Below are 14,510 nucleotides of genomic sequence, written 5' to 3' on the forward strand. Positions count from 1 at the left end.
ATGGGTTAAAGGAGGATGTTTAAACCTTGAGACAATTGAGACATGGATGGTGCATGTGTGCTATTCAAAGGGTGAATGGGCAAGACAAAATACTTCAGTGCCTTTGAACGGGGTATGGTAACAGGTGCCAGGCACACCGGTTTCAGTGTGTGGAGAACTGCAACGTTGCTGGGTTTTTCACGCTCAACAGTTTCCCGTGAATATCAAGAATGGTCCATCACCCAATGGACATCCAGCCAAATTGACACAACTGTGGAAAGCATTGGAGTAAAGCATCCCTGTGGAACATTTGACACCTTGTAGAGTCCGTGCCCCGGCAAAATGAGGCTGTTCTCAGGGAAAAGGGGGGTGCAACTCAACATAAGGTATTCCTAATGTTTTCTACACTCAGTGTAAATCTGAAGGTATGCATACATTTACGATATACCACACCCCCATTCCATGAATTAAACTGATCAACCAGCACCCACTGTCCCCAAGGCAGCTCAACTTACCCTGTCCCTATTCTCCACTTACCCCATACTCGGGTAAGTTGTGCCAAGAGACCATTTTTTTGGGACAAACTATGATTTCAAAACTGTCATGTTTACATGAATTCTGATTATTTCCAGGGATACACAACATCCGGAAATACACTGAGTGTACAAAACATTCCTAATATCGAGTTGTGCGATTGAAGTGGATTTAACAAGTGACATCAATAAGGGGTCATAGATTTCACCTGGATTCACTTGGTCAGTCTATGTCATGGAAAGAGGTGTTCTTAATGTTTCGTACACAGTGCATATGTAGACATCTTTGTTGTTAGAAAGAATAGTATATTTCCCTTGACGCAGTGATGCTGAATGTAAAAAGGGCTCAACTTTCCCCACTCTCCCCTAGAGTGAAATGCCTAGCTTTTCCCCCAATAATGCACAATAGAGGTAGTAATATAGATAAGAAACAAAACAAGTGAAATGTGAGAGAAGAGAAAGAAGAAAATAAAAAGAAACACGAAAATGCCATGTCTTATATACAGGTCAGTGCAGTACCGTTATTCCAATGTAGAGGGTGCTGGAGTGATTGAGGAAGAAATGTACATGTAAACAGGGGTAAAAGTGGCGGAATAAATACTAAATGGTTATAATAATCGTAATAAACAATATAGCAGCAACAAATTGTAATATTAATCACTATAATCAAACAATTATGGCAGCAGCATACAGTGCCTTCAGAAAGTATTCATTACCTTTACATATTACACATTTTGTTGTGTTACAGCCTGAATTCTAAATGGATTAAATAGATTTGTTTTCCCACCAATCTACACACATTACCCCATAATGACAAAGTGAAAACATGTTTAGACATTTTTGCAAATTGATTGAAAATGAAATAAAGAAATCTAATTTACATAACTATTCACACCTGTGAGTAATACATTGTAGCAGCACCTTTGGCAGCTATTACAGCTGTGAGACTTTTTAGGTAGGTCTCTAAGAGCTTTCCACACCAGGATTGCCTAACATTTACCCATTATTCTTTTCAAAATTCTTCAAAGCTCTGTCAAATTGGTTGCTGATCATTGCTAGAGAACCATTTTCAGGTCTTGCCTTGGCATTTTCTGCTAGATGTAAGTCAAAACTGTAGCTCAGCCACTCAGGAACATTCATTGTCTTGTTCCTCAAGGATTTTACCTGTGCTTAGCTCCATTCCGTTTCTTTTTTATCCTGAAAAACTCCAGTCCTAAACGATTAAACATACCCATAATATGATGCAGCCACCACTATGCTTGAAAATATGGAGAGTGGTACTACATAATTTGTCATATTGGATTTACCCCCACAAATGTGCCTTCTTGCAAACAGGATGCATGTTTTGGAATATTTTTATTCTGTACAGGCTTCCTTCTTTTCACTCTGTCAATTAGGTTAGTATTGTGGAGTAACTATAATGTTTTTGATCCATCCTGAGTTCTCCTATCACAGCCATTAAACTCTAACCGTTTTAAAATCACCATTGGGTGTATTGATACACCATCCAAAGTGTAATTAATAAATTCACCATGCTCAAAGGAATCATCAGCGTCTGCTTTTTAAATTTTTACCAATAGGTGCAATTCTTTGCAAGGCATTGAAAACCCTCCCTGGTCTTTGTGGAAATTCATTGCTCGACTGAGGGACCTTACAGATGTTTGGGGGACAGAGATAAGGTAATCAATAAAAAAAGACTGTTAAATACTATAATTGTCCATGCAAATTTTGTGACCTCCTGAACTTATTTAGGGTGTCATAACAAAGGGGTTGAATACTTATTGACTAAAGACATTTCAACTTTTCATTTTTAATTCATTTGTAAACATGAAAAAAAACATAATTCCACTTTGACATGAGGTATTGTGTGTAGGCCAGTAACAAAAAATAATAATCTCAATTTAATACATTTTAGATTTTCCACAACAAAATATGGAAAAAGGGGTGTGAATACTTTCTGAAGTCACTACGTGGTGCTCCTCCCTCTATCATACTTCACCCCTCCTTCTCCATAAGTCCCTTGATGTGTGAGTGTGAGACACTCTGATTAATGTGGTTCACTCAGTCAGTAAAGAGGTTGTGCATGAGGGAGCAGCGGCAAAACACAAAACACACACTAAACAAACTAATCGAAAAACAAACACACTCCTGCCAGCCACTGAACGCTCCCTTCCTGCCACAGCAGCAACAGCCTATTTTGAGCCAACTTGAAGTCTGAACAACTCCTAATTCAAGCACACTTCTCTCGTATTAATCTAAAAATCATAAAAACATGGACTTTTACAGCCAAAACGATACAAGTATTATTTCTCCAAGAGGCACACCTTCTTCAAGGATGCTACAGCAGGTCTTAACAGTCTGCTAGAGCGAGAAGTGTTCTGGCTTTTAACAGAAAAGGAGGGTAAAATGTTGTATTTTGGCAGTGCGTTTGGTAAATCTGGAGGATTAAAAAGAAACGTACAGAGAGAAAGAGAGAGCAGGAGTTCAAAAATCTGCCCCTAGTCTGCTCTCAGGAAGTGATGTCTTAAGCAGTAAACCTGCATGAAACACACTGGAGGCCCTCTGAACATAATGACATAATGACTTGTCCACGACCATGTGACAGAGTTCACGACCTCAGCACATCAATGGTATAGTATAATTACAAAACGTCACTGGTATGTTTAAGTACCACTCACCCAGGGTAAAAAAAAAAATCATCTATCTATCTAAAGTACCAGTCCCTTACTGTCGTTGTGATACCTGACACTCATATTGTGTGTGGCGCGAAACACACACACAGCGTGTGTGTCGGGACTATCAGAGGAAACACATTGATAATTCCCTACCCTGTATTTAGAGAGAAGGTATTTACACATATTCAGGAGCAGGAAATGTGTGTGGATGTCACGCCTTGCTGCTCGTACAACCTTAATCTCTTCCGAGGCACTGAATGATGATGTGAGTGCCGGGAAAAATCTAGAATAGGCCTGCCAATGAATGCCTTCTCACACAAATAGCCTACCCTGATTTGACTTCATAAGCTGGCTGGAAACATAGACAATGTAATATCTGCCGGAGCAGACCTGCAACACACACACACACACACACACACGCTTAAAAGAGTTGAAACTTTTCTAACCATATGAGGAACAACAGACGAGTGACAAAGAAATGTTGATGTAGTTTTCTAATTACCAATAATTTGTCCGTTGGAAAGAACTTATAATACAGTAGACAGCTGTTGAAACTTTAAATTCACAATGAACATGTCTGGCATTTATTGACAACTGAACAAAGTTCAATCAAATCAAGTTTATTTTAAATATCCCTTCTTACACCAGCTGATGTCAAAGTGCCACACAGAAACCCAGCCTAAAACCCCAAACAGCTAGCAATGCCGGTGTAGAAGCACGGTGGCTAGGAAAAACTCCCTAGAAAGGCCAGAACCTAGGAAGAAACATAGAGAGGAACCAGGCAATGAGGGGTGGCCAGTCCTCTTCTGGCTGTGCCGGGTGGAGATTATAACAGAACATGGCCAAGATGTTCAAATGTTCATAGATGATAATAATCACAGTGGTTGTCGAGGGTGCAACAAGTCAGCACCTCAGGAGTAAGGAAGCAGAAATCTGTCAGGCATGAAAGATGAACTTAAATTCCTCCTCTGACTCACATACTGTAGCTAACACATGTTTAATGAAAATCTCAGGACAAATTAGGTTAAGCCTGGCAGCCTTTAAATGTTAAGCAGAAGTCTGCTTAAGTCTTTAGTACAGTGCCTCTGGCTGGATGATGCCATCACAGGATCAATTATCTGCAATCAGACTCATTCATTGGACAGCAGCTTTCCAAAACCAACTTCTCCACGTTGTCTTCTATTTCCCTTCCATCTTGAATTTAGTTTTAAAAATGTCCAATTAACTAAAATACATTTCTCTGGAAGACTGGTCTGGTAGTATCTCTAGGAGCAGGTCCAGAAACAGTGTTTTGCTATGAAAGTATAATTACTTCAGAACACCCGAGTATCTCTAGGATCAGGTCCAGGATCAGTGTTTTGCTGTAAGAGAGAAACACTACCTGTCTGTCTGCCTCCAAGCTACACCTCGCTGTGCGATCAATAATGCCTGATCTAAATAGAGCCAGGGGACGTGGGAAACAGCTTTGGCTTTCAACTGAACAACTCCGTCGTAAACAGAGGTGCGCATGCGTGGATAGAGAGAGATGGAGGAGTAGAAAAGAAAGGAGAGACTGAGGGATAATTTGGCTGCTGCAGTGAACCCAACTAACCATGACAGGACCATCTAACAATCACACACACGCGCGCGCGCGCGCACACACCGAGATCAGAAAGTGACAGAGGGACCAAGGAAAGTCGTGCCCAAATAACAGAACAATTACCTCGTCTCAGACACAGTCTAAAAGCCTGTCATAACAAAACAGACACAAGACCCATCTACAGTATAACCAAAACGCTTCTGGAACCAACAGTCCTTATTTAGAACCAACGTGCTTTCAGAACCAAGGGCCTGATTTACCAAGCTTTTCACCAGACAATATTCCCACTGGTTTAGTTCACAGTGGGATAAAATGCGAAACAAAGCTGAGAAACTACACTGTCCCCATATCCACAATCAATAAACATACACACACATCTATTCCAGGATCTACCACACATGCCGGAGCCCACCCGCCCCCCCCAGGCCTACCTCCTTCCCCAGGTCTTCTCTGATGACCTGCTGAATCTCCTCCATAGAGCTCTCCGGTGCTCTGCTGTGCAGGACTTTGAGGGTGGAGGTGTACTCCTCAGGTAGGAGGTAGTCAAGGGCTCCCAGGTGTTGACCCACCTTGATGAAGGTGCCTCGGTTGGCGCAGCACAGGTTACGCAGTCTCTCAGCTGACCGACGGTGCACCTGCAGGGGGGGGGGGGGGGGGGGGGGCACACATGTCATTGGAATAATGGTTGACGACTCATCATCGTCCTCCATTTCATTGTCATCGTCGTAATCATCAACATCATGGCCATAAGTCAAGGTCATCCCAGTCAACGTCGTCATTGTCGGCGTCAGTGTCATGATCATCATCGTTATCAAAACAGACTCCGTTTTGTACCAACAGGGCATGGGAATAGATGCCAAATACAAAAACACACACACACGTTCAGCATTATCTCTCAAGCACATTGTTGCATCTGAAGGGCTGTTAAGTGTAATGTGATTTCCATGCGTGTGTGAACCAGCTGGTGGAGTTGATAATGTCACTCTCCTGGGACCTGTGCAAATAAAGGGGTGTGAAATGAGCTCCCTTTAGCCCCGCTGCCCTGCCAAAAACACACAGGCTCTTCCTGCCCCCCCCCCCCCTGTACCCCTCTGTAACCCCCTTAACCGTCAGGGGACCACTCCACATCAGCACCATCTGGGAACAGAGGCTCACTTCATTATATGACTTCCCCTTCAGCCACTCAGATGTGGCTATATGGCTGCCAGCTAGCATTAGACATCAACCACTGGAGGACTAGCCATCAGCTAGCATCAGCTACCAGTCATCAATTAGCATTAGCCTTTCCATCTGCTAGCATCAGCCATCAGCTAGCCTATTGTAACGGAGTTAAGAACATACAGTAAGCTCACTCAAGTTTCCAGTTTTAATAGTCATATATACAGGATACACATGGTATACGAAACGATCACTTGCCGGTTCCTTCTCGACAATGCAACAACGATAAGACATTTTAAACAAAAAAACTCCAAAGCTAGCTTGAAATATCACAGATGGAGCCACCTTTTGGGTGGCTCAACCCGTTGGAACGCTGTAAAGGAGTATGGTCCGGCGCCGACAGAGATGGCCGCCTTGCTTCGCGTTCCTAGGAAACTATGTAGTATTTTGTTTTTTTTTGTGTGTTATTTACAACACTTACATTGTTACCCCAGGAAATCTTAGGTTTTATTACATACAGTCGGGAGGAACTATAAGAGCAACGGCAACTCACCAACATTACGGCCAGGAATACGACTTTCCCGAAGCGGATCCTCTGTTTGGTCCACCACCCAGAACAATGGATAGGATCCCAGCCGGCAACCCAAATCAACGGTGCCGCAGAAGGGACAGACGGAGCGGTAAACTTGTCAGGCTCCGTAGGCGTGCACATTGCGCACCGATCCCGAGCATACTACTAGCCAATGTCCAGTCTCTTGACAACAAGGTAGACGAAATCCGAGCAAGGGTTGCCTTCCAGAGAGACATCAGAGACTGTAACGTTCTTTGTTTCACGGAAACATGGCTCACTCGAGACACGCTATCGGAGTCGGTACAGCCACCTGGTTTCTTCACGCATCGCGCCGCCAGAAACAAGCATCTCTCTGGTAACAAGAATGGCGGGGGTGTATGCCTTATGATTAATGAGACGTGGTGTGATCATAACAACATACGGGAACTCAAGTCCTTTTGTTCACCTGACTTAGAATTCCTTACAATCAAATTCCAACCGCATTATCTACCAAGAGAATTCTCTTCGATTATAATCACAGTTGTGTATATTCCCCCCAAGCAGACACAGACGGCCCTGAAAGGACATAATTTGACTCTATGTAAACTGGAAACCACATATCCTGAGGCTGCATCAATTGTAGCTGGGGATTTTAACAAGGCTAATCTGAAAACAAGGCTCCCTAAATTTTACCAGCATATTGATTGCGCGACCCGGGCTGGCAAAACCCTGGATCATTGTTATTCTCACTTCCGCGACGCATATAAAGCCCTTCCCTGCCCTTCTTTCGGAAAAGCTGACCACGACTCCATTTTGTTGCAGCCAGCCTATAGACAGAAACTAAAACAGGAAGCACCCGTGCTCAAGTCTGTTCAACGCTGGTCCGACCAATCGGATTCCACGCTTCAAGAATGCTTCGATCACGTGGACTGGGATATGTTCCGCATAGCGTCGAACAACAACATTGATGAACACGCTGATTCGGTGAGCGAGTTCATTAGTAAGTGCATCGGTGGTGATGTACCCACAGCGACTATTAAAACCTTCCCCAGCCAGAAACCGTGGATTGATGGCAGCATTCGCGCAAAACTGAAAGCGTGAACCACTGCTTTGAATCAGGGCAAGGTGACCGGAAACATGACCGAATACAAACAGTGTAGCTATTCCCTCCGCAAGGCAATCAGACAAGCTAAGCGTCAGTATAGAGACAAAGTAGAGTTGCAATTCAACAGCTCAGACACGAGAGGTATGTGGCAGGGTCTACAGTCAATCACAGACTACAAAAGAAAAACCAGCCCCATCGCGTACTACATTGTCTTGCTCCCAGACAAACTAAACAACTTCTTTGCTCGCTTTGAGGACAATACAGTGCCACTGACACAGCCCACTACCAAAACCTGCGGACTCTCCTTCACTGCAGCCGACGTGAGTAAAACATTTAAACGTGTTAACCCTCGCAAGGCTGAAGGCCCAGACAGCATCCCCGGCCGCGTCCTCGGAGAATGTGCAGACCAGCTGGCTGGGTTGTTTACGGACATATTCAACCAATCCTTATCCCAGTCTGCTGTTCCCACATGCTTCAAGAGGGCCACCATTGTTCCTGTTCCCAAGAAAGCTAAGGTAACTGAGCTAAATGACTACCGCCCCGTAGCACTCACTTCCGTCATCATGAAGTGCTTTGAGAGACTAGTCAAAGACCATATCACCTCCACCCTACCTGACACCCTAGATCCACTCCAATATGCTTACCGCCCCAATACGTCCACAGACGAAGCAATCGCAATCACACTGCCCTAACCCATCTGGACAAGAGGAATACCTATGTAAGAATGCTGTTCATCGACTACAGCTCAGCATTCAACACCATAGCACCCTCCAAACTCGTCATTAAGCCCTGGGTCTCGACCCAGCCCTGTGCAACTGGGTCCTGGACTTCCTGACGGGCCGCCCCCCAGGTGGTGAGGGTAGGTAACAACATCTTCACCCCGCTGATCCTCAATACTGGGGCCCCACAAGGGTGCTTTCTCAGCCCTCTCCTGTTCGCAGGGCTGTTCTCAGCCCTCTCACGTTTCCAACTCAATCATCAAGTTTGCAGACGACACTACGGTGGTAGGCTTGATTACCAACAACAACGAGACAGCCTACAGGTGAGGTGAGGGCCCTCGGAGTGTGGTGTCAGGAAAATAACCTCACACTCAATGTCAACAAAACAAAGGAGATGATCGTGGACTTCAGGAAACAGCAGAGGGAGCAGCCCTTTATCCACAGACAGGATAGCAGTGGAGAAGGTGGAAAGTTAAGTTCCTCGGTGTACACATCACGGATAAACTAAAATGGTCCACCCACACAGACAACCTCAGTAGGCTGAAGAAATGTCTTGTCCCCAAAAACACTCACAAACCTTTACAGATGCACAATCGAGAGAATCCTGTCGGGTTGTATCACCGCCTGGTATAGCAACTGCTCCGCCCACAACCGTAAGGTTCTCCAGAGGGTAGTGAGGTATGCACAACGCATCACCGGGGGCAAACTACCTGCCCTCCAGGACACCTACACCACCCGATGTCACAGGAAGGCCAAAAAGATCATCAAGGACAACAACCACCCGAGCCATGGCCTGTTCACCCCGCTTTCATCCAGAAAGCGAGGTCAGTACAGGTGCATCACAGCGGGGACCGAGAGACTGAAAAACAGCTTCTATCTCAAGGCCATCAGACTGTTAAACAGCCATCACTAACATAGAGTGGCTGCTGCCAACATACTGACTCAACTCTAGCCACTTTAATAATGGACAAATGTATGTAATACATTAAAACAGTGCCACTTTATATAATGTTTACATACCCTACATTACTCATCTCATATGTACAGTGGGGAGAACAAGTATTTTATACTGCCAATTTTGCAGGTTTTCCTACTTACAAAGCATGTAGAAGTCTGTAATTTTTTTATCATAGGTACACTTCAACTGTGAGAGACGGAATCTAAAACAAAAACCCAGAAAATCACATTGTATGATTTTTAAGAAATTAATTTGCATTTTTTTGCATGACATAACTATTTGATCACCTACCAACCAGTAAGAATTCCGGCTCTCACAGACCTGTTCGTTTTTCTTTAAGAAGCCCTCCTGTTCTCCACTCATTACCTGTATTAACTGCACCTGTTTGAACTCGTTACCTGTATAAAAGACACCTGTCCACACACTCAATCAAACAGACTCCAACCTCTCCACAATGGCCAAGACCAGAGAGCTGTGGAAGGACATCAGGGATAAAATTGTAGTCCTGCACAAGGCTGGGATGGGCTACAGGACAATAGGCAAGCAGCTTGGTGAGAAGGCAACAACTGTTGGCGCAATTATTAGAAAATGGAAGAAGTTCAAGATGACGGTCAATCACCCTCGGTCTGGGGCTCCATGCAAGCTCTCACCTCGTGGGGCATCAATGATCATGAGGAAGGTGAGGGATTAGCCCAGAACTACACGCCAGGACCTGGTCAATGACCTGAAGAGAGCTGGGACCACAGTCTCAAAGAAAACCATTAGTAACACTAGTAACAATCCTGCAGCGCACGCAAGGTCCCCCTGCTCAAGCCAGCGCATGTCCAGGCCTGTCTGAAGTTTGCCAATGACCATCTGGATGATCCAGAGTAGGAATGGGAGAAGGTCATGTGGTCTGATGAGACAAAAATAGAGCTTTTTGGTCTAAACTCCACTCGCTGTGTTTGGAGGAAGAAGAAGGATGAGTACAACCCCAAGAACACCATTCCAACCGTGAAGCATGGAGGTGGAAACATCATTCTTTGGGAATGCTTTTCTGCAAAGTGGACAGGACGACTGCACCGTATTGAGGGGAGGATGGATGGGGCCATGTTTCGGGAGATCTTGGCCAACAACCTCCTTCCCTCAGTAAGAGCATTGAAGATGGGTCGTGGCTGGGTCTTCCAGCATGACAACGACCCGAAACACACAGCCAGTGCAACTAAGGAGTGGCTCTGTAAGAAGCATCTCAAGGTCCTGGAGTGGCCTAGCCAGTCTCCAGACCTGAACCCAATAGAAAATCTTTGGAGGGAGCTGAAAGTCCGTATTGCCCAGCGACAGCCCCGAAACCTGAAGGATCTGGAGAAGGTCTGTATGGAGGAGTGGGCCAAAATCCCTGCTGCAGTGTGTGCAAACCTGGTCAAGAACTACATGAAACTTATGATCTCTGTAATTGCAAACAAATGTTTCTGCACCAAATATTAAGGTCTGCTTTTCTGATGTATCAAATACTTATGTCATGCAATACAAATTAATTACTTAAAAATCATACAATGTGATTTTCTGGATTTTGGTTTTAGATTCCGTCTCCCACAGTTGAAGTGTACCCATGATAAAAATTACAGACCTCTACATGCTTTGTAAGTAGGAAAACCTGCAAAATCGGCAGTGTATCAACTACATCTTCTCCCCACTCTAAGTATGTTCACTTCACCGTTAGACCCTTTTATTGGTAGACTACACGGTAATGTAAAAGTGGTATATTTTTGTGATCCAATTTGAAATATAGTACACTTACCATAATTTGGTTGTAATCGAGAAAGGTTAGAAAAAGTATCTAGATCATCTATGAGGCTGTGGAGGGATTCTAATTGTGGATTTAAATGAAAACATGAATAATGACATTTGTTTTTAAGCCCTGGATTTCTAGGCCCTTGATACTAATTGTTGGATCTGATTTTAATAGCTAACATTTCGATGGCCATAATAAATAGATATGCCGATAGTGGACAACCTTGTTTTACGCCTCTTGGCAGTTTATTACTTTCTGAGAAGTAGTCATTACTTACCAGTTCATACCTAGGGTTACTATACATAACTTTAACCCATTGTATAAGCGATTCTCCAAAATTGAAACATTCCAGGCATTTATATATAAATTCCAGTCGTACGTTAAACCTTTTCAAAGTCAGCTATGAATACCAGGCCTGGCTTCCCAGATTTTCATTTCCAGTGCTCATCTCATATTATGTGCAATGTAGATTTTTACATTTATTTTGAACCTTTATTTAACTAGGCAAGTCAGTTAAGAACAAATTCTTATTTATAATGACGGCCTAACCCGGCCAAAACCGGACGACGCTGGGCCAATTGTTCGCCGCCCTATGGGACTCCCAATCACGGCCGGATGTGATGCAAACTGCATGTATCGTCCTTGTAAAAAACCTATCTGATTCGGATCAATAATATCCAACATTACCTTTTTAAATCTAAGCACTGCTAGAATTGGCCTTGATCTTTATATTTACCACTTGGGTCCTGTTTCAGTAATAATGAAATCAGACCTTGTTCAGTATTGGATAATCTACCATTTTTATAGGAGAGGTTAAAACATGATAATAACGGTCCTCTGGGTACATCAAAAAAGGTTTGGTATACCTCATCTGGTATGCCATCCAGCCCTGGAGTTTTCCCAGACTTAAAGGCTTTAATTGCATCAACAAGTTCCTCTGCTGTAATTTGGTCTTCACATGAGTCTTTCTGTATAGCTCCCAGATAATTACACAGTCAGCCCATGAGGAGACCGTTCACTTCACCGTGGAGCCAAACCAAACATGGGCTGTTTCACCCCCAAACACTCCACTCCACTGAGTGAGCTACTGAGGAAAGAGGGGAAGGAGAGAATAAAGGAGAGGTGGAATAAAAAAAGAAAAGAGTGTGAAAAGGAAAAGGGGACGATTTGAAACGAGAGGAGTTGGTGATAGTACGGAACAGGGCCTGAAGGAGAAAGGAGGGAAGGAAACATTGTCAATGAAAAGAAGGATGAGAAGGGGTATATGAGGAGAGAGATTGGATAGGGGAGGAGGGAAAATGAGATAGGAGGAGAGGAAGGAGGTTGAATTTTCCCCTCCACTGGTTTATCCTCTAGGGAAAAACCATGCCACCTGTCACCCCTCCAGCCTTACCCTGGCACCACACACACAAACCCCCTCTCAGTCCCTCTCGCCTTCTCCATCTCCTCTCCTATTCCAGTCACTGCAGTTAATTCTCTTCCCCACTGGTGGCAGTGTAACAGAATGCCATCATCATGGCGTTGTAGATTCTTATGGGGCGTGAAGACAGCGCCGCTCAGGGAGCCAAGGCTATGGCCCACTCTCAAAAGAGGGGTGTCCAATATTAGCTCATCCTCAACATGCTATGCAGACACACATACCCACACACAGAAAGTGTCCCCATGCTCCTGCTTCCTAGCTATACCCATCGCCAGCCCCCTCACTCTCTCTCTCTCCATTTATCTGTCTTTACCTCTATACCTCCATTTCTCTCTCCCCCTCAGCTTCTCACTGTAAGCTATCCCCAGCCCCCTCACTTCCTCTCTTCTTCCCTCCATATTTTTCTCTAGCCCACTCCATCCATTTCAGTCTCCCTCTGCCCCTCAACTAACCCCAGTCCCCTCACTCCCTCTTTATCCCTACATTTCGCTCTCCATTCCTCTCCCCCTCGCAGCTATTCTCGCAGCTCTCTCTCCCCCTCGCAGCTATTCTCGCAGCTATTCTCCCTCGCAGCTCCCTCCCCCTCGCAGCTATTCTCCCAGCTCTCCCTCCCCCTCGCAGCTATTCTCCCAGCTCTCCCTCCCCCTCGCAGCTATTCTCCCAGCTCTCCCTCCCCCTCGCAGCTATTCTCCCAGCTCTCCCTCCCCCTCGCAGCTATTCTCCCAGCTCTCCCTCCCCCTCGCAGCTATTCTCCCAGCTCTCCCTCCCCCTCGCAGCTATTCTCCCAGCTCTCCCTCCCCCTCGCAGCTATTCTCCCAGCTCTCCCTCCCCCTCGCAGCTATTCTCCCAGCTCTCCCTCCCCCTCGCAGCTATTCTCCCAGCTCTCCCTCCCCCTCGCAGCTATTCTCCCAGCTCTCCCTCCCCCTCGCAGCTATTCTCCCAGCTCAACCCTCCCCCTCGCAGCTATTCTCCCAGCTCTCCCTCCCCCTCGCAGCTATTCTCCCAGCTCTCTCTCCCCCTCGCAGCTATTCTCCCAGCTCTCTCCCCCCCTCGCAGCTATTCTCCCAGCTCTCTCCCCCCCTCGCAGCTATTCTCCCAGCTCTCTCCCCCCCTCGCAGCTATTCTCCCAGCTCTCTCCCCCCCTCGCAGCTATTCTCCCAGCTCTCTCCCCCCCCTCGCAGCTATTCGCAGCTATTCGCAGCTCTCCCCCCCCCCCCTCTCAGCTATTCGCAGCTCCCCCCCCCCCCCTCGCAGCTATTCGCAGCTCCCCCCCACCCCCTCGCAGCTATTCGCAGCTCCCCCCCACCCCCTCGCAGCTATTCGCAGCTCCCCCCCCCCCCTCGCAGCTATTCGCAGCTCTCCCCCCCTCGCAGCTATTCGCAGCTCTCCCCCCCTCGCAGCTATTCGCAGCTCTCCCGCCCCCTCGCAGCTATTCGCAGCCCCCCCCCCCTCGCAGCTATTCGCAGCTCTCCCCCCCCCCCCCTCGCAGCTATTCGCAGCTCTCCCCCCCCCCCCCCTCGCAGCTATTCGCAGCGCTCTCCCCCCCTCGCAGCTATTCGCAGCTCTCTCCCCCCCTCGCAGCTATTCGCAGCTCTCTCCCCCCCCTCGCAGCTATTCGCAGCTCTCTCCCCCCCTCGCAGCTATTCGCAGCTCTCTCCCCCCCCTCGCAGCTATTCGCAGCTCTCTCCCCCCCCCTCGCAGCTATTCGCAGCTCTCTCCCCCCCCTCGCAGCTATTCGCAGCTCTCTCCCCCCCCTCGCAGCTATTCGCAGCTCTCTCCCCCCCCTCGCAGCTATTCGCAGCTCTCTCCCCCCCTCGCAGCTATTCGCAGCTCTCTCCCCCCCTCGCAGCTATTCGCAGCTCTCTCCCCCCCTCGCAGCTATTCGCAGCTCTCTCCCCCCCCTCGCAGCTATTCGCAGCTCTCTCCCCCCCCTCGCAGCTATTCGCAGCTCTCTCCCCCCCCTCGCAGCTATTCGCAGCTCTCTCCCCCCCCTCGCAGCTATTCGCAGCTCTCTCCCCCCCCTCGCAGCTATTCGCAGCTCTCTCCCCCCCTCGCAGCTATTC

At 46.7% G+C, this 14,510-nt stretch overlaps 1 protein-coding gene across 2 annotated transcripts in view; it reads right to left on the reverse strand.

Annotated features, from left to right (window-relative positions):
- Positions 1-14,510, reverse strand: part of adck1 (aarF domain containing kinase 1) — a 162,980-nt gene that overhangs the window by 97,387 nt on the left and 51,083 nt on the right. For both annotated transcript variants that reach the window (XM_055863860.1, XM_055863861.1), the window contains exon 4: positions 5,198-5,401. In XM_055863860.1, the coding sequence (XP_055719835.1) occupies positions 5,198-5,401 (204 nt within the window). The remainder of the gene's footprint in view (positions 1-5,197; positions 5,402-14,510) is intronic.

The sequence above is a fragment of the Salvelinus fontinalis genome, chromosome 15, assembly GCF_029448725.1.
Source record: "Salvelinus fontinalis isolate EN_2023a chromosome 15, ASM2944872v1, whole genome shotgun sequence".
Lineage (NCBI taxonomy): Eukaryota > Metazoa > Chordata > Actinopteri > Salmoniformes > Salmonidae > Salvelinus > Salvelinus fontinalis.